This window comes from Dipodomys merriami, unplaced genomic scaffold (assembly GCF_024711535.1).
Source record: "Dipodomys merriami isolate MVZ:Mamm:240054 unplaced genomic scaffold, mDipMer1.0.p SCAF_680, whole genome shotgun sequence".
Classification (NCBI taxonomy): Eukaryota; Metazoa; Chordata; class Mammalia; order Rodentia; family Heteromyidae; genus Dipodomys; species Dipodomys merriami.
Genome location: NW_027206269.1, coordinates 216,997 through 232,551, shown reverse-complemented (window position 1 = coordinate 232,551; position 15,555 = coordinate 216,997). Strand labels below are relative to the sequence as shown.

At 58.8% G+C, this 15,555-nt stretch overlaps 1 protein-coding gene across 1 annotated transcript in view; it reads right to left on the bottom strand.

Annotated features, from left to right (window-relative positions):
- Window positions 1-101: 101 nt before the first annotated feature.
- LOC138816073 (periplakin) overlaps window positions 102-15,555 on the bottom strand; it is a 31,114-nt gene continuing 15,660 nt past the window's right edge. The window contains exons 6-22 of the mRNA XM_070005605.1: window positions 15,440-15,481; window positions 15,011-15,172; window positions 14,800-14,907; window positions 13,283-13,378; window positions 12,064-12,186; window positions 11,169-11,315; window positions 10,794-10,945; window positions 9,622-9,719; window positions 9,285-9,442; window positions 8,486-8,664; window positions 8,270-8,408; window positions 7,400-7,593; window positions 6,294-6,444; window positions 5,921-6,004; window positions 4,795-4,911; window positions 4,213-4,305; window positions 102-3,502 (exon numbers count right to left, since the gene is read on the bottom strand). Of these exons, the coding sequence (XP_069861706.1) occupies window positions 839-3,502; window positions 4,213-4,305; window positions 4,795-4,911; window positions 5,921-6,004; window positions 6,294-6,444; window positions 7,400-7,593; window positions 8,270-8,408; window positions 8,486-8,664; window positions 9,285-9,442; window positions 9,622-9,719; window positions 10,794-10,945; window positions 11,169-11,315; window positions 12,064-12,186; window positions 13,283-13,378; window positions 14,800-14,907; window positions 15,011-15,172; window positions 15,440-15,481 (4,707 nt within the window). The 3' untranslated portion in view covers window positions 102-838. The remainder of the gene's footprint in view (window positions 3,503-4,212; window positions 4,306-4,794; window positions 4,912-5,920; window positions 6,005-6,293; window positions 6,445-7,399; window positions 7,594-8,269; window positions 8,409-8,485; window positions 8,665-9,284; window positions 9,443-9,621; window positions 9,720-10,793; window positions 10,946-11,168; window positions 11,316-12,063; window positions 12,187-13,282; window positions 13,379-14,799; window positions 14,908-15,010; window positions 15,173-15,439; window positions 15,482-15,555) is intronic.

Sequence of the window (15,555 nt, the reverse complement as noted above, 5' to 3'; positions counted from 1 at the left end):
TGCCGTATTTATTTGCCAGTGAGTTTTCCTCCCCTAGGGGCTGAGAGCTGGAGGGGGTAGGGGAGCTGAGCCGAGGAGGAAGAAACACACTGGCCAGGAAGTTAGCATCAAGCCACCGCGTTTTTTTATTTGCATGCTATAAATAAAGTTCCATATTCCTTCCCATTTTCTTCCATAATACATATGACAAAAGCAGACATTTATTTGTGAGTAATCAACTGTTTCCTATATCCCTAATACCAGTGAGATCGTAATGAGCAAGATGTATATGGAAGGCACTGAACCTAAGGCTGTCCGCAGCACCCCCCGGGGTGCTTTGTAGGTCTTGGTGTTCTGGGACAGCCCGGCGATGGTCGACAGCCTCTAGCACCCGGGCCAGGCCTCGTTCTGGGTTCCAGGCAGAGATCTGTCTTGTGGGCAGTCACTGCTGAGGGGCCCAGCCAGCATACTCCAGGGTATAAAGGAAGGAAGGAAGGAAGGTAGGTCTGCAGCCCTGATAGGGTTGGGGAGCAGAGAGGGTGGGAAGGAGGCCTTTAGCCCTCCATTTTGCCATCTGGTGTGCCAAGGCTCCTGCTACCTGGCGCGGGCTATACGTGGTCATTGTTAAGATTGTTTCTAAACACACTAGGCGTCTGTGGATGAGAAGGCACAGGAAAGGAGAAACGGGTGCGGTGGGAGGTTAGAAGAGTCTCCCACAGGTGAAGTGAGGCTGACTCGAGTCATCTTGATTGGCCAGAGCCCTTCCTGCTCACACATGAGCTGTTCCCAGAGCTGCCCGGGAGGGTAGAGACAGCAGGAGGTCACTGGACAGGAGAGCCAGGCAGGCAGGGGGCGAGGCCTACTTGTGCCCAGATACCAGGACCGCCAGCTCCTGAATGGACATCTCTTTGTTGACGTAGCGGTCATACTGAGCAGGGGTCAGCCGGCCGCTGCGCAGGGCATCCTCGATGGAGAACTTCTTACCAGACTTGCGGTCGTGGATCACCGAAGACTCCCCGTTGGGACCCTTCACGGAGATCTCCTCCCAGTCGCACTCTTGGCTTCTGAGCTTCACGAACATGTTCCAGTCGATGAGCCCTGCCCGGCGGGCCTCCTCCGGGGACAGCTCACGGCCGGTGTCCGGGTCGATGACCACGATGGAGCGCCGCAGGTGATTCTCCCGCTGCTCCCTCTTGACGGCCACCGAGCCCAGGCGCCTCTGCAGCTCGTCGATCTCGAGGTCCTTGTCCTTGGACAGCCTCTTGAGGTCATCCAGCTCCCTCTCTAGGGACCACAGTCTGGAGTCCAGGTTGGTACCGGTGTCCACGTTGGTCATCTTGCGCAGATCTCGGGTCTCTGTCCCCACCATTTCAATTTCCGACTGGAGCCTCCGGGTCTCCAGCTGCAGGCTTTGCCGCTCCAGCTGCAACTTGTGGTTCTCTTCCCTGAGGAAGTCGAGCTCTTTGGATGACTTGGAGTTGTAGAATTCCAGTTCCGACAGCTTGGCTTCCAGGCGAGCCACCTCGGAATCCAGCTCCCTCTTGCTGCGGCTCTCCTCCTCCAGGCTCTTCCGGAGCTTCTGGATCTCCTGCTCGGTGTCACCCTTGTCCACCTGGACGCTCTCGGAGAGCACCACCTTTTCCTTGACCTCCGCCTTCTCCAGGGCGGCCAGCTTTCTGCGCAGGGGCTCGAGCTCGCCCTCCAGCAGCTGCCTCCGGTGCCGCTCCTCATCCAGCTGGGCCTGAAGCAGGGCGTGCTCCCGGGCCTGCTGCGGGTCGGGCTGCAGGACCACCTTCTGCGTGCGGGTCACCTTCTCGCCGGCCTCAGCCTCCTCCTGCTCCAGCACGGCCAGCCGCTGCTGCAGGCGCTGCACCTCCAGCTCGGCCGCCCTGCGCGCCTGCCGCTCCCGCTCCAGCTCCTCCAGCTGCCGCTCCAGCTCCCCGCGCCGGCGCTGCAGCCGCCGCAGCTCAGCCCGCAGCTTGTCGATCTGCCGCAGCTCGGCATCGATGCTGTCGGTGAAGGCACTCACCTCAGCCCGCAGGGCCGGCTCCTCCTCGTACTGTACCACCTCCTGGCGTACCACCCTCTCTTTCCCCTGCGCCAGCTCCTCCTCCTTGCTCCTGATCTTCTCCTCCTGGCTCGCCCGCTCCGCCTCTAGGTCTACCTGCTTCTTCTGCTCTTCGGACAGCTTCGCGCGCAGAGACTCTACCTCTTCCTTGGTTTGGGGGTCTTCCTGGAACTGGAGGATCTCCTGGACTACTTCTCTGGTCTGGACCTGTGGCTTGGTGTCTTTCAGAGCCTGGATCTCCTGCTTGAGCTGGTAGATCTCCAGATCACACCTTTCGATCAGCCTGGTCTTGTCCACAATCTCCTCCCTGAGCCGCTGGAGCTCCTTCTCCGTCTCGGGGTCTGTGGTGTACTTAATCACTTCCTTGGTCACCTCCTTCACCTCCACCTGGGGGCCGCGCCTGCGCAGGGCCTCCAGCTCGCTCTGGTAGCTCTTGAGCTGCTCCTCGGCACCCCTGTACCTGCGCTCCTGTTCCACCAGCTCCAGGCGGAGGTTGGCCACTTCGCTCTCCACCTTGGGGTCCGGCCGCACGATCTCCCGGACTTTCTCCTGCACCACCACTTTGGCATTCTCCTCCTCTAAGGCCCAGATCTTCCGGAGCAGCTCCGTCTTCTCCCGCTGGCCGGCGCGAGCCTTGGCGGCTTCATCCTCGTACTGGTGGGTGAGCTCGCTGACCTCCCTCTCGGCAGCCACGTCCTTCTCCACCTTGAGCACCTCCTTGACCGTGATCTTGCCCTCGGCCATGGCCCGCTCCTTCTCCAGCCGCCGGAGCTTGGCCTGCAAGAAGCTCAACTCCTCCTCGTGCTTCTCCCGGAGCCGGCCTTCCTGCCGGCTCTCCTCCTGCAGCCGCCGGTGCTCGGCCTCCAGCTCCGGATCGTTCTGCAGCTTCACCACCTCCTTCTCCGTGACCTTCTCTTGCACCCGGCTCTTCTCGGCAGCCAGGGCGGCTATGCGCTGCTGCAGGAGGAGCACCTCGGCCTCCCGGGCGCCCTTCTGCCTGCGCAGCACCTCCAGCTCCTCCCGCAGCTGCAGGACCTCGTCGGCCTGCGCCTTGTCAGGCTCGATGCGCAGGACTTCCTTCACCACGTACTCCTGGCCTCCGTCGCGGGTCTCATGCTCCAGGGCCCGCAGCCGTGCCTGCAGCGCCCCCAGCTCCTCTTGCAGCAGCTGGTTCTTGTGCTGTTCTTCAGCCAGGGTTCGCTGAAGCTTCTGGAAGCTTTCCTCCAGCTCCGGGTCTGGCATCTTCTTCAGCACCTCTTTCCGCACCAGCGACTCCTGCGGCCCCTGGCTCTGCAGGGCCCGGATCTCCTCCTGGGCACTCCTGACCTCTTTCTCCAGCTGCTGCCTCCTCTCCGTCTCCTCCTCCAGTTCCTTCTTGATCTTCCACGGCTCCTCCATGCTGGGGCCTGGCCTGCTCCCTCGCGGCGTCTCCAGGGCCGCTTCTGCCTCTGGCTGCTGTGACAGAGAAGACAGCAAAGGCAGTAAGGTTAAAAGCCAGGGGAGATTTCTGCTCTCCTGCAAGCAGCTCAGGTCAGACTGGTTGCTTGCGATCACAGAGGGATTCCACTTACAAAGGTTACTTTTCCAGGCAACCAAACTCCTAGTTGATCTTTTGCAATATATATACTTTACTTATTTTTGCCAGTCCTGGGGCCCGAACTCAGGGCCTAAGCACCATCCCTGAACTTCTTTTGCTCAAGGCTAGCACTCTACCACTTGAGCCACAGCACCACTTGTGACCTTTTCTGTGTATGTGGTACTGAGGAACCTAGGGCTTCATGCATGAAGCACTCTACCACTAAGCCACATGCCCAGCCCAGCTTTGGCAAAGTTGGCGAGGCAAACTATTCTGAACTACAAAGGAGCAAGTGGGAAGGAAACTGCAGTCTCCCAGCTCTGATCCTGACCCCGAGTGATGTCTGTCATCCCTTGGGGTGTGTTCTGTGCTCTCCCTGCTACACGGGTTTTGGGTACTACCTGCATGGTAGCTGCTTCAGCACACGCAGCAGTCCCCTGTCTGGAATTGCTGACTACACTGAGTAGAGTTCTACTCTGCCACTTGATGTGTAGGTGGCTTCTGCCGCCTCGTAACCGTAGCACCATCTTTTGTGTATTTCGCCTGGTAGGGCAGATTTTAAGAAGGATTTCTTACAAAGATAGATTACCTGTCTCAGGAGATGGAGCGCAAACTCCAGATTCTGCAGCCTCTGCCTGTTGATGGCGTTCACTTCTGTGAACTTGGCAGCCAGAGCGGCTTCCTACAGAGAAGTTTGAGGATTGCAGTCAGCAAACAGGAGCTGACAGGCTGGGCAAGCCAGAGCCGGAGCTCTAGGATACGCTGTGTGACACGCCCGGGCAGCTGGGGACAGGGCCTGCCTTCTCATGCATGCCCACCCACAGTTCTGTCTCAGCAGCAGAAGAATGGAGGGCTCAGCCAGACGATGCAGGTTTTCGTCTTGGCCCATGACCTTGAGCTGTCTTCCCCAATCCTGACCCATGTCCAGCCCCCAAGTGCGCATTTGCTGAGAACAAGTCACTTCCCACCTTCCCAAACTGATGGCACAAACCCCCAACAGGCTGCCTTTCTAGGCACATCAACGCCACTGCCCAAAACAGTCCTCCCCTCCTCCGTAACCTCTATCCCAGGAGGGCTCTCGCGCTCCCCCCGCGCTGCGTGCGCAGCTGAGCCCTGCCTGCCAGTCCGCCCTCCCAGCCCAGCTCCCGACAGCCCTGCCCAAGGCGCTCACCTCCTCCTTCACTTTGGCAGCAGGAGACTGCAGCCTGGCCCGCTTGCTCGTGTGGCTGTTCCTTCCATTCTCCAAGTCGAGAAGCGACCTTAGCTTCTCTGCCTCCAGCTCATAGTCCTAGGTGAGAGGGGCAGCGCCCAGGGAGGGTTAGCACAGCTGGAAGGACTCGGGAATGCTGGGTGCCCCTCCAGGAGACCAGGACTTGTTTTCTGATCTTCCTCACCGCAGTACCTGGACTGCCCGCCAGGAGGCCCCAGAGGCCATGGTGACGTGAGCAGTTGGCAGCTAAATCACATTCACACAAGGAAGAGTGCCCCCCAAGCTCCCCTCCATAGAGGCAGTGACCCTTGCAGGCCTTGGACAGGCAGAGATGACATCCTGTTTCCTCAGCCACCACTGCTCTGCCAGCTGATGGCTTCCTGACCCATCCGCAGATAGATGAGTGACCGTTCAGGTAGGCATCTCGTGTGTGTGTGTGTGTGTGTGTGTGTGTGTGTATGTGTGTGTGTGTGTGTGTGTGTGTGTGTGTGTGTGTGTGTTTGCGTGCGCGCGCATGCACGTATTTCTGGCTGGGCTGACTCTGAACCCAGATTTCAGCCTTCTGGGTAGCAAGGATCACAGGCATGTGCCACCACTGCCCAGACTGAATAATGCTCTTAATATAATTTTCTCAGTATTGCATTACTCTTCTGTGGCTTTTCCTTTATGATAAATTCCCATAACACACAGTTTGCTTTTGTTTTTTCTTTTCTTTTTTTTGTTGTTGTTGTTGGTTGTAGGACTTGAACTCTGGGCCTGGGTGCTGTCCCTCAGCTCTTCAGCTCAAGGCGAACGCTCTACCACCTGAGCCACAGTGCTACTTCTGGTTTTCTGGTGGTTTATTGGAGATAAGAGTCTTATGGACTTTCCTGCCTGGGCTGGCTTTGAACCTCGATCCTCAGATCTCAGCCTCCTGAGTAGCTAGGACGGCAGGCGTGAGCCACCGGTGCCCGGCTAGTTTGGTTTTTCAAGGACTATATACTCTTAGAGTACTGGATGCCAGGCACTCCAAGGCCATGCCTGTCTGGATTTCTGGGTAGAAAGAGGCCTCCTGTGCCCAGGGTGCTCGGCAGAGCTGGCCGCTCACCTTCACAGCCTGCTGGTACTCCTGGGAATTGGCGTAGACTTCCTGTACCTCCTGTTCTCTGCTTGCTAGCTCATCTAGCAGGTTCTGTAAGACAGGATGAAGAGCTTAAAACCAAACCTCAGTGAAGCCGCTGGAGTAGCATCATGAATGGCTTCCTTGTGTACACGGGTTCTCTTCAGAAGCATCTCTGAGAGTGCTGAGGAAGGCCAGGAAGTTGCTTATCTTCTCCGGGACGCAGGTGCTCACGGAGCGCCTTCACGGCCAGGCAGCGGGCTCGGACGCTGGCTCTTGCTGAGAGGAGCTCTTTGGGCCCGACTGGACCTGGCTACCACAAGCCCGCAGAGACACCAAGGCAAGCCATCTCATCTCTCACCTTCTGGTTCTTCAGCTTGGTCTCCACCTGGCTGAGGCTGTCCGTCTCCTGGGGTTCGTAGCTGGGGGTGTTGGACAAGAACTGGAGCACATGGTCGTAGCCGTGGCGGTATCTGCCATAGGCAGCCCTGGCACTCTGCAGGCTCTGGGCCCTTGGGTGGGGGTGGGGGGGTGTAGGGAGAGAGCTGGTCAGGCCCAGCACAGCTGGCAGAGACCTCACTGATCACTTGATTTTAAAGAAGGGAGGGAGCAGATATAACTTAACTGGACAAACCCTAAACAACAGACCCGAGGGGCAGGCTGGGAGCCTGAGCACCAAATGGCAGAGGCGCCCACTGTCCAATGCAGGGCCTGCACAGCCCAAGACTAGAGCCAGGAAATGCGCCTGCAGCGCAGAAAACAGAAGTCAGAGGTAGCAAAGGCGATGCAGGGTAAGCAGAGCTCACAGACTTACACTCGAAAAACACGCACACTCCCCCTTAAGAAAGGAAAAGAGGTTACAAATTAAACCTAATGTAAACAGTAGAAAGGAAATCAGGGAACATGGAACAGGGAAACAGGAGAGAGAAATCACCAGAATCACACAACTAATTCTTGAAGACAGGTGACCACACTTAATTAGAAACGGAAAATGCAAATACAGCAGAAGGAGGAGGGACACTGGGCGGGTAAGGGGGAAACACAAACTAATTGTGGTACTATGAAGGGCTCAAACAGACTAGACAGATTCCTTCCTTGAACGGCAGATTGCTAGTGTTAAAGTGACTTGAGGCTGAGACTGTGGCTCAGTGGTAGAGTGCTTGCCTAGCATACCTGAAGCCCCGGGCTCAATTCTTTAGTACCACATAAACAGAAAGAGCTGGAAGTGGTGCTGTGGCTCAAAGTGATATCCTTGAGCACACAGAGAGGCTCAGGGACAGAGTCCAGGCCTGAGTCCAAGCCCCAGGACTGGCCACTGCATCTGTTTCTTTGTGTTGCTTTTTGTCAGAAAGAGAAAATGATGTGAGGCACAGCTTCTGGTGGCCTCAGAGGACCCCAGCCCCGCACCTTCAGGCAGGCCCCCCCCCCCCGTCCCCCCTCCCAAGCCCACCCGCTGCGGCTGCTCACCTGTGCGCCACCTGCTGGCACAGGTTGTCGAAGCGCTGGCACAGCTTGTGCACCTCCGCCTCCTGGCGCTCCAGGTCCGGGCAGTGCTCCTGGAAGCGGCTGGCTAGCGAGTTGGAGCATTGCTTGGCCGCCTGCAGGTTCTGCTCCACCTCGCCCAGGAGGGACTTCTGTGCCTGGAGCTCCGAAGCCATGGCCTGCCCGACAGACGAGGCGGTAAGATGGCTGTGCTTTGTGGCTAGGGCTCCTAAGGGGCCGGGCGACGCTGCCTGGAGCTCTGGGGTTGTCTGCTTAGGGAGGGGCCCGGGTGGAGGACCAAGAAGAACCGGCTCTGCCTCAGTTTCCCAAAATGCATGGATCACTTGTGCAGTACGCCAGCTCCTCACTGCAAACAAAGCTCTTGCCAAACTAACGTCTCCAGACCTCTGGCCTGCCGGGAGGCCGCTGCCAAGCCCCTCCATCTCCTTGGCTGCTGGGAAGACGGAGATGGAGAAGGGGCTGTGGCTCTGGCTCTTAGCCAGAAAATGCAGGTGGTGAGTGAGTGGCCACCTCGAGAAGAAGCTGTGTTTGTCCTGTCTGCAAACCGGCCCTGGGGATTGAGACCTGGGTTATCATCCCAGCCGCCAGGGGCTGAGATCAGGAAGCTCATGGTACAGGCCGGCCCAGGCAAACAAAAGGCTGAGTGCAGTGGCGCATGCCTGTCCTCCCAGCCACGTGGGAAGTGTCAACAGGAAGATCAAGGTCCAGGCAGGCCTGGACAGAAGGGTGATTTGCAAAAAGAACCATATCATCTGTCTTGAGGTGGGGGGTTGATTTGCCTGAGCCCCTCACCCAGCCCAGAGAAAGGCCTCATGACCCAGGCCCCAGCTTCACCTCCAGCTCCTGCCTCTTGCTGTCCAGGACGTTCTGGCTCTCTGGCACGGTCTCGTTCTGGATCAGCCGGGTCTCGTGTGAGGCCAGCAGCTCCCGGCCCTGCTGCAGGCTCTTCTCCAGGCGGTTGGCCGTATCCACCCTGAGGACACACAGGTCAGGGGTGACCCCCGCTGCTCCCCCCCCACACCGCACAGCCGCCCTTGGCCTGACACCCACTTCTCCTGGGCTGAGTGGAGCAGCTGCAGCAGGCGTTCGTATTTCCGGTGGGTGTTCTCCACCCGGCTCCTCAGCAGGGGCGTCGTGCTGCAGCCGGGCAGCGCCTGGGCGAACGCCTCGCACTCGGCCGTGCTCTGGGCCTTCTCCGCCTCCATCCGCAGCAGCTCGTTGGTGATGTTCTGTGCGGACCAGACCCCCCACCCCCGCCAGGATCAGCCACAGCCCACAGCACCCCCTCCTCAGTACCCCAGACCAGCTGTGTGGTGACAGTGACAGACAGGAAACCGGTGGCCTTGAGAGGCTCTCGGTGGAGCACAGGGAGATTTCCCCGGGCTCTGGGGCATTGCAGCGGGGTAGGAGTCCGTGCTCTCATGGGTGCTTTGGACAGGATACAGAAAGGGTAGGCCCAGGCTCGGGTGCCCCCACTCCTCACCCCTGTACCCTCCAAGAGCTCAGTATAGAATGAGGGGTGACAAGGAGGGACGCCTGCCCTGGGCCCCATCTTCCAGCTGCCCTGTGAGAACAGATCAGCCCATTTATTTTAGAATCTGCGGTGGGGGGCAGGGGTTCTGTGACATGTCTCGGGGCAAAGAGCTACTGACCCGGTTCTGCAATGCCAGGTGGTGGGCCCGCATGCCACCCTGCCACAGCCTACTCAGCAAGGACCCCAGTCACATGCAGGGTCATGTCCAGGAGCATCAGAGCCCGGTCCTTGGCCCTGACCTCTGCCATGCAGACCCCAGGGCCCCACAGGCATGAGACCCTGACCACGGCTCCTGTAGAGCCAGGAGTCCAGTACCTTGAGGTCCTTGGACCGCTCAGCGCTGTCCTGCACAGCCCGTCCCTGCTCCAAGGGTGGCCGCAGGATCCCCGTGATGGCCTTCTCCTGTCTGTCCAGGTCACTAGCCACCTTGTCCAAGCTGGCCAGCAACTGCCTCCCCTGCAGATCAGAGGCATCTGCCCAAGGGGAGGGACGCACGTCAGGGATGATAGTGGGGGCATGAAATCCAGGGGGCACCCAAGAGGCCAGCTGGGACCTAGTCTCCCCAACTCCCAGCCCAAGACCCCTCCAGCGCCATGCACAGCACTGAGCCAGCCCCCCCCCCCCCGGTCCTCCACGCAGCCCCAACACCAACCTCCAGGGTTCTCCGTCCTCAGCACCTCGTGCCGCTGCTGCAGGGTGCGTTTGCTCCCTGCCGCCTTCTGTCGCACGCTCCGGTACTGACTGCCCAGGCTGGAGGGGAGCAAGCGTGCTGTGGGACCCCAGCCACCTGCTGCCCACCCACTACCCACAAAGGGGGGACCCCAGACTCCAGCTGGGCAAGAATCCAGGGTGCCAAGCAGCTCATCAGCACATGTGTGTGTGTGTGTGTGTGTGTGTGTGTGCACACCTGTGCACATGCGCTTGAACTCAGAACCCTGTGTTCTTGCTTGGCTTTTTCTGCTCAAGGCTGGCACTCTCCCTCTTGAGCTACACCTCCACTTCTGGCTTTTTGGTGCTTAACAGGAGAGAAAGTCTGACTTTCTCTGCCTGGACTGGCTTCAGAGCACCATCCTCAGATCTCAGCCTCCTGAGCACTTAGGATTACAGGCAGAGCCACCTGCTCATCCACACTTTGAGAAATGACATCGACTAAGCAAACGGCATTGCTTCCGAAGCCCCTCCCTCCTCGCCTTTGTTTCTCTCCCCCTCCTTTCCGACCGTAGTAAATCTTACGGACTAAAACAAGCCACTCATTCATCATCTCAAGGTATCACCTAGGGAAGCAGCGCACGGTAAATGCTTAATAGATTTGTTGTAGACTGAGTAAATGAAAGCATTCCTTGGGTCCTTGACTCTTTCAGTGGAGTCTTTAGTATCTACTTTGTACCAGGTGCTGAACATACCCTGGAGATACTGACTTCAAAGAGTCTCTGCCTAAGGCTAGTTTACCCCCCCCCCCCCCGCCCCCAACCAGCCCAGAGTCATCTTAGTGGAATGTGGGAGTTACTGCAGGAGACCAAAGATGAGGGTGTGTGAAGACTGAGAGCTGAGCCTACAAAACTTGGACCTAAGCTACACACGTATTAACAGGTGCAGCAGCGGGTACAGCACATGCAAAGGCCCAGAGGCAGGAAGAGAAAGTGCCTGTTGGACCAGGCCCCCAGGTGAACACCCAAGTCAGCAGAACAACAGCTCTGCCCTCCAGCCTCCACGGGGGTGCAGGTCAGGAGGTGTCAGTCCAGATACCCAGGGCGGTGAAAGGAAGGACCCTCGGAGCCCAGGGGTGGGCCAAATCCACCTTGCTCCCTTCCTTTGTCCTCCTACCTGTCGGCCAGAGCCAGGGCCTCTGGGTCAGTGGGAGGGATGATGAAGCAGACGGCGGGGGCAGTCAGCTTGTTTCCAGCGCTATCCGTGAGCTCCCAGCTCTCCCCGTTGTTCTTCTGCAGGGTGTAGCTGTAGCCCCGGGAGATCAGGCCCTGGGGGACGGCGGGGTGGCAGGCCAAACAGCACATGAGGGACCCCCACCTTGGTCCTGACCCCCCCGCCCCTGAGTCTCAGACCCGGGGAGGCTTGGCCCTAGCAACCGGGAAGCAAGTTCCCCCCGAAGGGTCCTTCGTGGGCCTGGGTCGGGCTGTGCTGCCCGGGGACTTGGCAGGGCGGCGGGGCCCAGCCTGCCCAGGGCCCCCAACAGGGGCTCACCTGGTCACCCTCAAAGTCACAGAGCGCCTCCACAGGGATGGGCTTGAGCGGCGTCTCCCGGCGGAACTTGAGCGGCACCACCTGCTGCCCGCGCCTCTGCAGCCCCCGCACCACCTCCTCGTACTTGTCCAAGGCCTTCTCCTGGTCCTGAGAAGAGGGAGCGGACGGGGTGAAGCCCGCGGCCGCTCTGGGTGAAGGCGGGGCCGGAGGCGGGGCCTGGGCGAGACTGACACCGCTCTTGGTGGGCGGGGCCTGCGTGAGACTGAGCCTGCGGGGTGGGGGCTGGAGGCGGGGCCTGAGTGAAACTGGCAGCCTCTCCTGGTGGGCGGGGCCTGGGGAGACTGGCAGCTTCTCCTGGTGGGTGGGACCTGAAACTGGCAGCCTCTCCTGGTGGGCGGGGCCTGGGGAGACTGGCAGCTTCTCCTGGTGGGTGGGACCTGAAACTGGCGGCCTCCTAGTGGGCGGGGCCTGGGGGAGACTGGCAGCCTCTCCTGGTGGGTGGGGCCTGGGGGAGACTGGCAGCCTCTCCTGGTGGGCGGGGCCTAGGGAGACTGGCAGCCTCTCCTGGTGGGCGGGGCCTGAATGAAACTGGCAGCCTCTCCTGGTGGGTGGGACCTGAAACTGGCAGCCTCTCCTGGTGGGCGTGGCCTGGGGGAGACTGGCAGCCTCTCCTGGTGGGCAGGGCTTGGGGAGACTGGCAGCCTCTTAGTGGGCGGGACTAGAGTGAAACTGGCAGTCTCTCAGTGGGCAGGGTCTGGGTGTGAGTGGCAGCCTCTCCTGATGGGCGGGGCCGGGAGGCGGGCCCAGGGCCCGCGCCGGGCCCGGCCTGCTCAGAGCAGGGCAGGGCGGGCAGGGCGGAAAGGCCGCCCCTGGCCGGGTCCGCGCGGTCACTCACGTCCAGCTCACGCAGCAGAAGCTCGATCTGGTATCGGTCCTTGAAGTCGGGGCTGTATTTCTGGTTGAGGTCCGAGTCCACCTTGCGCAGCAGCTCCTGGGCGTCCTTCAAGTCTTTGTGGAACTAGGGGAGACCGGGTGGCCCCATCACGGACGGACCCCGCTGGCCCACCTGGGCTTCTGGCTTCCAGCTAGCGCACCCCATCACCCTCACCCCAGAATGGGACGGGGGCCGGGCCGCTCACCTTGCCAGCTCAGCCCCCCCTGCGCCCCCGGGCCCAGCTCCCTGCAGCTTCCCCCTTTCACCAGTGGGGGGCCTCCCACTCCATCCATACACAAAATGCCGCCTCTGAATCGTCAGTTTTGCCCATACACCAATTGAGTGGGGCGGGGGGCTCTACTCCATCCCTCTCCCTAACCAGGAACTACATGGTGTCCTTCAAGTTTCCACTGAAGACCCCAAGAATCACATCTGCACCTCTGGCTGGAAACACTTATTCCTCTAGAAACAAGTGTCCATCCACAGATGACTGGGTATACCGGGTGTGGTCCATCCGTACAATGAAAAACTAGATAGCCACGTAAAAGATGTCAACACGTGTTGGCAAACTGGATGACCCTCGAGGAGCCAAACACAAAAGGCTGCAGGGTACAAGTCCACGCCCCTTACCACCCCGCAGAACATATTCCAGACAGGAACTCTAGACAAATCCATAGAGATAGCAACAGTTCAGAGGGTACTGTGGGCTGGAGGAAGGGAAGCTGAGTGGCTGCTGGTGTTTCAGGTGCTGTTTGAGTGATTTAAAAAGTCCAGGGAACAGAAGATAAGGTTGGGCAATATTCTGAATGACACCAATTGTCTACTTAAACAGACTATCCTGTGCCTGGCATTGTAGTAGTTCAGAAATTGAAGGGAGGATGTCTTAAGCTCAAGGAGTTCAAGACCAGCCTGGGCTATGGAGCAAGGCGCTTTCCCTCAATCTCACTGTGGGGTCAAAAGTGGTAGAATCTATGTTCTATAAATTTTCTTAAAATTAGAGACCCACACGCTCATTCCTGGACACACACACACACACACACACACACACACACACACACACACCACTTGCTTGGGATGCATTGTAACCCCATCGGCATTGCTGGTGTCTGGGAGGGCAACCCCACAAGGCTGCTTGCTGTGCTGTGTGTGAACCACCAGGGTCAGGGGAGCTGGCGGGTACCTGGTGGTAATCCTCCATGTACTTCAAGTGACTCTCTTCGCAGATGAGCAGGTTCAGGTACTCCTTCCAGTCGGCGTGAACGGCTTCCATGTGTGCCTGCAGCAGGAGGAGGAACAGGCCGTCCCTGTGGGCCAGGTGCCAACGCCTGGCAGAGATTCAGGCTGGGGGTGGGGGGCAGGTGGCATCTGCCTGGGTGTGGCTTCCGCGGAGGTAGCCAGTGCCTGCTCAGGAGTGGCAGGAAGCCAGAACGCAGCATGTCAAAGAGCAAAGGAGGCCCGGCTGCCATGCACAGGTGCACATGTTGTGCAATACACAAGGGCAGAGAAAAAAAATTCTCACAAAGAAGAGATAAAAGGATCTGGAGCTTGAGGTCAGCCAGGGCTGCATGGCGAGACTCTGTCTCCAGAGTTATCACAATGACACCATAGGAGGCTGGGTAGCTCTGCTAAATTCCTCTCCAGCCAGAAAGCGGAATATGCCATTCCTTGGAAGTTAGGCAGAGATCTGGGGGACTAATGATATTAAGGCAAGGGCTGGGAACATGGCTCAAGCTGACAATGTGGCTCAGTGGTACCGTAGCCAGGTACTGGTGGCTCACTCCTGTAATCCTAGCTACTCAGGAGGCTGAGATTTGAGGATTGGGGTTCAAAGCCAGCCTGGGCAGGAAAGTCCGTGAAACTCTTTTTTTTTGTATTTTTTCGAGTCTGGTCGTGGGGCCTGAACTCTGGCCCTGGGCACTGTCCCTCAGCTCTTCGGCTCAAGGCTAGTGCTCTACCACTTGAGCCACAGCGCCATTTCTGGCTTTTTTCTTTTTGCTTATGTGGTGCTGAGGAATAGAACCCAGGGCCTCATGCATGCAAGGCAAGCGCTCTACCACTGAGCCACCTTCCCAGCTCCGTCCGTGAAACTCTTATCTACAATTAACTACCAGAAAACTGGAAATGGCCCTGCATGGTGGCTCACACCTGTCATCCTAGCTACTCAGGAGGCTGAGATCTGAGGATTGTGGTTCAAAAGCCAGCCTGGGCAGGAAAGTCTGTGAGCCTCTAGAACTGCAAGCACCCATATTTCTGTGGTTCAAAGCTACCCAGTTTATGATCTTTGGTGTGGCAGCCTCAGGAAACCAGCACAGGCCACACATACAGGTATCTAGATATCCAGGCATAGCGCATGCCCATAATCCCAGCTACTTGAGAGTAAGAGGATCAGCTCTCAAGGCCAGGCTGGGCAGAACAGTTTGTGAGACACCCCCCCCCCCCATCTTAAGCAATAGATAGACCTGGTAGTAAATGTCTGTTATCCCAGTGGTGGGATAGAAAAGTAGGAGGATCTCAATCCAGGCACTCACAGGGATGGGGGGACATGGGGGGGGAGATCCTATCTCAAATAAGGGCTGGCTGGTAGAGTGACTCAGTGGTAGAGTACTTGCTTAGCAAAGCCTGAGGCCCTGAGTTCAAACCCTACCACAACCACAAAAGAAAAAGGAAGTCCCGCCCCCTCCCTAAGGGCATGCACACCTCGATGGAGTTCCTGCCCGGGTGGTCGGCCAACAGCAGTTGATCTCCCTCACTGTGCAGTTTGTTAATTCTCTCTTCTTTGGCCTCCAGGTTCCGGTTGATGAAATTCTGCAGGGGGGGGAGGGACGGGAGTAGGGCTGGGGCTCCTCCTGGCCGCCCTGGGCCCCTCCCTGACACCGCCCTCCCTCCCCCTGGCAGGCCCAGTGCCCACCTCGTACTGGCGCCGGCGGCTGGGGAAGTCCAGGTTGCGATCGCTCCAGTCGTACTGCACGCGGGCCTTAGCCTGCTGGTCCAGCCAGTACAGCTCGTTCGTGCAGCGCTGCATGTAATCCTGCAGCGAGCTCAGGTGCTGCTGCCGGGCCTCAGACGCAGCCTGGAGGGTGGGACGGGGTGGGGACAATGCTGGGACGGGGCCTGGCCTCACCCCTCCACGTCCTGCCTGGATGGAACACCTGCCAACCCCAGCTAGGGGCTGGGCACTCTCCCCCCAACCTCGACTTAACCCCCTAACATCCTCTGGGGAACATTTACTGTGAGACCCCATCTTGACTATGGAGATGGGTATTGCCATGAATGCCTGTGTTCCCCGGACCCCAAGCTTCCCGTCCGGGGGAGGTGACAGTCTCCCAGAACTTCTCACCAGCAGCTTCTGGTACTTGGCCTGCAGCTCGCTGTTCTGTTCCTGCAGGTGGGAGGGGCAGGAAGGGCTCTGGTTAGACCGGGGAACAGGGGCACCCCTTCCCTGGTCCCCGACAT